The 6644-nt window shown below is 42.4% G+C and overlaps 1 protein-coding gene across 1 annotated transcript; it reads right to left on the reverse strand.

The window, feature by feature from the left end:
• Positions 1–424: 424 nt before the first annotated feature.
• On the reverse strand, positions 425–2487 carry tpbgb (trophoblast glycoprotein b). Its single transcript, XM_052064800.1, has one exon. It carries the CDS (start codon positions 2079–2081, stop codon positions 927–929), a length of 1155 nt encoding a protein of 384 aa, XP_051920760.1. The 5' UTR covers positions 2082–2487; the 3' UTR covers positions 425–926.
• Positions 2488–6644: the final 4157 nt, after the last annotated feature.

A 6644-nucleotide genomic window follows, 5' to 3' on the forward strand; every position in this document is an offset into this window, starting at 1 on the left:
AATGCTCTTGATCGTTAAAGGTCACCTTACTGAACACTCAAGGCAAAAACTGAGAGGGAAAACATTTTGCAGGACGAAGTCTGTGAGAGCACAACAAATATCCAGTGTGACACGTTTAAAATTTTAAGGCTGCATCACACACTTGAATCGTAAAAATAGCTATTTTGATTCAAACAAGCTACAAGAGTGCAGATGAAGGGAGCCGAAGAGTAAAGCTTATCAGCAGTGCATGCCTAAATGACTACTTCAAATCAAACTAAAAATTGAAATGGTACAATGTATTTGGAATCACGAGTGGTATTTTGAGTCATGTTAGATGGAATTTAGGGGTGATTGATGCACACCTGTTGCATGTGCACATATCTACAAACTCCTGTCTGCCAATTTCTGCTCTGACGATTAAAAGGCCCTTAGTCAATGTGGATACAAGCAATTCAGAGGCATTTTATTGAGCTGAACATTTTCACAAGGAAAATGAGTCATATGAATCTCATAAATAAAGTGCACTATAATCATACAAACAAGTCCAACTATTGATCACAAATTCACGTATTGAACAGAGAAAAAAAACCCAGACACGCGTAATATAATTTCTCTTCAGCAATGACATAAGGATATGACGATCAGTAGAATATGGATTATTCTGTCATTGCGTTAATAAACGCCAGTGTGTTTATTTGTTTGTCCTTCAGGCAAAGTAAACTTCACCAGTCTTTTCACCATCATCATAATGACTGATTGTCCATGCAACTGTCACACACAGAGCTGCGGGATACAGAACATGCAACCGTAGTTGAACAAGTGAGTGGATAAAAGGGTTCATTGGGAGCCACGGCAAGGGGGGCAGGAAGACTCATGCAACTTTCAGTGGTATTGAGTCATATTAATGTGTCACTGGGGGTCCTGGACAATAGCCCAATTCTTGCTCACACGTCTGAATTGATGCTCAGATTGGCCAAACGTGGGTCCGAGTTTATTTCATACCTGTAATGATATCCCTCCATGTGGTCCCTACAAGCATCCCGGATGTTGTACATCCAGCGCTTGATGCCTTTGCGGTTCAGGTAGAGCACCAACAGGAATATGACACCAATCAGTGCCAGCACCAACCCCAGGAAAACATATGAAGTCTCCAGCACGCCTTCCATGTTGCCCGAACACTTCAGCTGGGACTGCTCCACCTGCAATAGTGGCTGGCCCCTCAGACGTTCAGGGTCTGCACAGGTAAGGTTCTTCATGTCTGTGACCTGAGTGGAGTTATTGAGCCACACCAACAAGTCATCAATAGAACAGTCACAACGCCAGGGATTCCCTACCAAACGAATATGAACGTCTGACTTCAAGTTGAACTCAATCAGGGAGGTGGAAGGAACATTCCTGAGACGGTTGTGCCTCAGATCAAGGTCTTGCAGTTGCGGCAACGTTAGTATCCCATCGGGGATGGAGATGATGGAGCTATTCTGCAAGTTGAGCTTGACCAGGTTGGATAAACTTGCAAATAAATCATCAGGCAGAAGCACAAGATCATTGTTGGACAAATCCATAACTGCCAGCTGGAGGAGGTTTCCATTCTCGAGGATATTCAGTATCCCCTTGACAGAAGAATGGTTGTGAAAAGACCTACTGAGGTTCAACACCTGCAATTTGTTGTCATCTGGAAAAGCATTTTCGCTGAAAGTTTGGATTTTATTGTTGCTCAGATCCAGCCGTTCTAGGTTTGGCATGTTATGAAACACAGTTTCCTCCACAGCCTCCATCTCATTGTCACTGAGATCAAGATCTGTTAATAATTCCAGGTGGCTAGGAAAAGAGTCCTCGTTGATGCTCGAAATGTTGTTTCCCGTGATTGCAAGTAACTTAGAATTGACAGGTATGAAATTCGGAATTGCGTCCAAACCCTGGTTTTGGCATTTTACTGTTTGCGAGGAACATGCACATTTTTCCGGGCAGCCCTGACAGGACCGTATGATAGCAAGAAGCAAAAATAACTGCATCACACCGTACATTATTGCATTCATTCGAATTCCTTCGCTTTGACACCGGCACGATGTGCTCAACAGGCGCATCTTGTCTTTTCCCATCTGTTATGGACACTGTGCGCAACGTCAGTCCGGAACAGTCACCTCCGAGTGAAGTTTTTCCCCACCTTGATCCGTTCCACTTCAAACTCGAACGCCATGAATCTACCCCCAAACCATCTTTACCGAGGACTTCATTTCCTCGAGAGGGAAAGGTAGGGATGTACACAAACTTCTTCGCTTCGTTTATTCTCCAAAACTCAACGTGGATGTGCAGGATTAAATAAAATAAACACCTCAGGTGTTCAAAAGTCAAACTTGGTGAAAATAATTTGAACCGCGCCAAAAACGACAATGCACTTTGTCTCCGGTAAATGCTATTTAAATATTCCTTGCTGTCAGACTGTAAATTGGAGTCTGCCGCTCGGTAACCTGGTGAGAAACCAAGGAGGACGAATCCAAACACAACAGCACCACTCCGAGGTTGGACCATACCATCATAATCCTCTGAGAGGGGTGCTTGCGTGGTGGAATTCGTGGAGCCTCACAGAAGCCTTAAAAGCTGTTCACGTCTGAAATTCCGCGTTTTGCTAAATTGTAATTTGTGATTGTAATTTTAATGTTATAATGACTTTGCTATGACCTTTGGGACCTCTGAGGAAGCCCAGGTACAACAAATTTAGGGACAATGTAATGTAATGATGCATTAAAATTGCATATCAGTGACTTAAATATGGACAATTTTCCTTTTTCGTTTTCTGAGGAAGCCCAGGTACAACAAATTTAGGGACATTGTAATGTAATGATGCATTAAAATTGCATATCAGTGACTTAAATATGGACAATTTTCCTTTTTCGTTTTATTTAGTTATTCATTTATTTTGGCGCCACATTAGAGAGTTCTGCGTTGTAAACCAAAATATTGAGCAGGGGGTTTTGCATTTATGCAGTGTGCAGAATATATATAATTTATTGTATTGGTAGTTTTTATACTTGCTTTTATTCTGCCTTGCCTTGCCCTGCTGCCCGCGATCAGGTCGACATTGTAGTCAGAAACTGTTGTCAATTGCCTTACCTGGTTAAATAAAGGTTAACAAGTTTAGTGACCAGTGATATACAGGTACTTCATGTTTGACCAAGGCTACCACCTGGTGACGCCATTGCGCACCGGGTAGAAAACAGTCACCGACGATCATCTTGGTGTTTTTGCAGCCTTTAATTCTAAAGCTTCAAACAACATAGAAGTACAGTAATTGTATATCTTGTAAGAGCACTTAACAATACTCACAGGAATCAGTGGGCGATAGATTTTTTTTCCTGTATCTTTGGATGGCCATGGGGTGGCCAAGGCTATTTCAGGGCCCGCAAAACAAAAACTTGGAAACACATTTTCAGTAATCAACATCCACTTTTATGGTGAATAAAAACCAGCGTACCCGGAGAAAACCCACGCAGGCACAAAGAAACCTTGCAAACTCCACACGGGAAGGTAGGAGCCGGAATCAAACCCTTCCTGCACCTGCACTGTCAGGCCAACGTGCTCATCGGTTGATCACTGTTCCGCCCTATGTGGAATCAATTGAAAGATAATTAAAACTTTGAAAACATCCATCCATTTTCAGCACTGGGGATGGGGGGGGTGCTACTCACTCAAATTTTTTTTGTTTTATTGAGGTAGTCTCGTAGTACACAATACAAAATTCTCATAACACGTGCAAAACACGTCTCATAATTTGGGAGGTCAAAGACACAGAGTCCAATTGTGCTCCTGCGAGCTAGCTTGAATTGAAATGTAGTCGTTTCACACAAGTCTTGTTCTATTATTCAACTTTCAGTGAGGTTCATCATTTTCTAACATTGATATTGTATTGATTGAATGTGTGATTGTCCTTACATGTTGAATACAGAATATTTCTAACTTTATGCAATCTCACTACATGTGTTTTATATGCATTCGATTATAGTTTTCCAATATTTCCACAGCACCGTCTCTGTCAAGAATGAGCCTCCAACCTGTCAGCGGTACAGCAGGTTATTTACAGTGAGCCTCATGTTTTAATCATAAAACATTTGCCGAACCATGCAGTGTCACATTTTTTTTATGGCTTCTATACTACGGTCAAATCAGCCCAGCAATATCATAATTAACAATGTCTCCCCAAATCATCTCAACAGAAGCTCCCGACCAAATAAGGTGAGCACAATCAGCAGGGACGTGCAGGCACGAAAGGCAAGTGAGGCAGACCCTCACTACCAACACCTGCTGGACGTTCTCTCCATGTGAGGTTTTCATTGATCCATCCAACCATTTTCTGATCCGCTTTATCCTCACAAGGGTCGCGGGGGGTGGTCGTGCGTGGTGGTGGTGGTGAGTGGGGCGGGGGGGTGCTGGAGCCTATCCCAGCTGTCTTCAGGCAGTAGGCGGGGGACACCCTGAACCGGTTGCCAGCCAATCGTAGGGCACACAGAGACGAAAAACCATCCACTCTCACACTCATACCAAGCAGTGTTGTGTCCAAGGACAACGACAGAGTTAACCATCAATAAGGGTTTCCTTCGATGGAATTTATTAGATTCCTTCGTGATTTTAGCGATCCTAATGTAAAGGGATTCGAGCCTCAAATATCTCATTCTGTCCTCAGACCGGCAATCCGAGGCCAAGACCTAGACGAAGGACTTGAGACTCGTGTCCGAGGACCGGCAATCCAAGGCCAAGGACTTGACTCCCAGGACCAAGGACCGCCCCTCGTACCCGAGCCGGTCCTCGAGGCCAAAGACCGGCTCGAGTAACACCTCTCTGATACCAAGGGTCAAATTAGACTCTAAATTAGAGTGTTCTATCAACCTGCCATGCATGTTTTGGGAAAGTGGAGGAAACCAGAGTACCGTGAGAAAAACACATGCAGGCCCAGGGAGAACATGCAAACGCCACACAGGGAGGCCGGAGCTGGAATTGAACACATGCCCTCTGCACTGTGAGGTCGATGCACTAACCACTAACCGGGTCGCCATGTGAAATTTTAAATGATTGTTTTAAATCCTGTTTTATTTTGGTTATTTGGTCCGTGCTTTCCTTTGATTTTCTTTTTTTTAGACCAATAATTATAAATTATTTGCCCCATTAAATAGCTGGATGTGCATATTTTTAATGCAGGATGACCGGGGAGTGAAAAGGCAAAGTGCTTGGAGCTTCAATTTACCATTACCGACTCTGGCAGTCAACTTCTGCACCAGCGACTGTGTTTTATCACATGTGTACTGCACATGGTGACATTCCGCATTCTGGGGGATCTTTTTCATGAATGTGCGCGACAGTTAATCACTCTCCAGCATGTGGCAGTTTTACGTTCTGTTGTAGCTATGCGTAGAAGACGGTTGCTTCGTCACAAGCGTTTTGGCCGCATTTTTCGCCGCATGACGTACTGTACCAAAAATCGAGATGACGTGACTCGTCTGGTCAAAACAATGCGCATGTCCGTGACGACTTTTCTTTCCGTTGTTATGATTGGTCAAAAGGAAAGATTGTTTGACGTGCACAAAATTCTGCATCGCCCAATAAGCTCAAAGTATTGTTCTGAATGTCCCGCCTTCCTTCGGCTGTTATTTGGTGATGTAATACTGTACCCGTATAGGCAAAGACCTAGTTAAATTTATGTTACAGTGTCAAGAAGAAAATTATTTGTAGGAATGGAACAGTCAAGATATGCAGCTAATGTGTCTTATTTTGCCATCTCATTTTCTTTTTTTATCTAGCGGAAGGTAGTGTGATTGTTTTGCATATCATTTGGTATTTCATGTCGGCTACACTTGTTTGCGATGATGTGTCAGTCAATTTAGCTATCTGGCTAATCGGGACGAACGTCCAGTCAAATGTAACATGACACTTAGGTTGGTTTTGTCCTGCCATGATTTTCATTTTTACGACACAAAAAATACTAATTCCGATGTATTTTAGCTGTCTCGCCTCGGAGCTACACCTAGCCCAGCCACCAAGCTTGTTGGGGATCGGTGTGAGATTCCTCCAACTGAGACATTTCTTATGCTTGGAAGTTGTATTAAATGAAGAGATTTGACGAATTGCACTATTTGACGAAGTAACTATGATGCGGCCTGCACTTGAAACTAGCTACCCGACTACAATGCTAATTTAGCATGCTTGTTACATAACCCAATAATACACTATTATCAATATATGCCAGCAAACTTAATGTTCAAGCATTTGTAGCATTAAATGCAGTTCTGAAGCACTTTGAATTTTCAACTTTAAGAACATAAAATAGCTTCCTGTTTTCTGAATGAATAACACATTTCAATCAACTTTTATTTTGTGGAAGGGTTCCATTTTGTTCTAATGAAATCTTTGTTTTTCAATGTTTCTTCTACAGGTTTCTGCTTCAATTATGGAGTTTTGAAAAGCAGTGTGTGACCGTTGAGGGGAAAGGGTGGCTTTCCCCTCAAGTTGATGGTTAGACTGCAGGCTGTGAAGGTTGAAGGAATCATTGAATGTGTTGCCTTTTGTAAATTATCTGGAGAGCTCATAGAGAAAAAAAATATTTTTTTTGTAATATTTGATTGCATGGTTTGGTACACAAGATTGTTAGTACAATCTATACACTTGTATACAAT

This window comes from Hippocampus zosterae, chromosome 5 (genome assembly GCF_025434085.1).
Source record: "Hippocampus zosterae strain Florida chromosome 5, ASM2543408v3, whole genome shotgun sequence".
Lineage (NCBI taxonomy): Eukaryota > Metazoa > Chordata > Actinopteri > Syngnathiformes > Syngnathidae > Hippocampus > Hippocampus zosterae.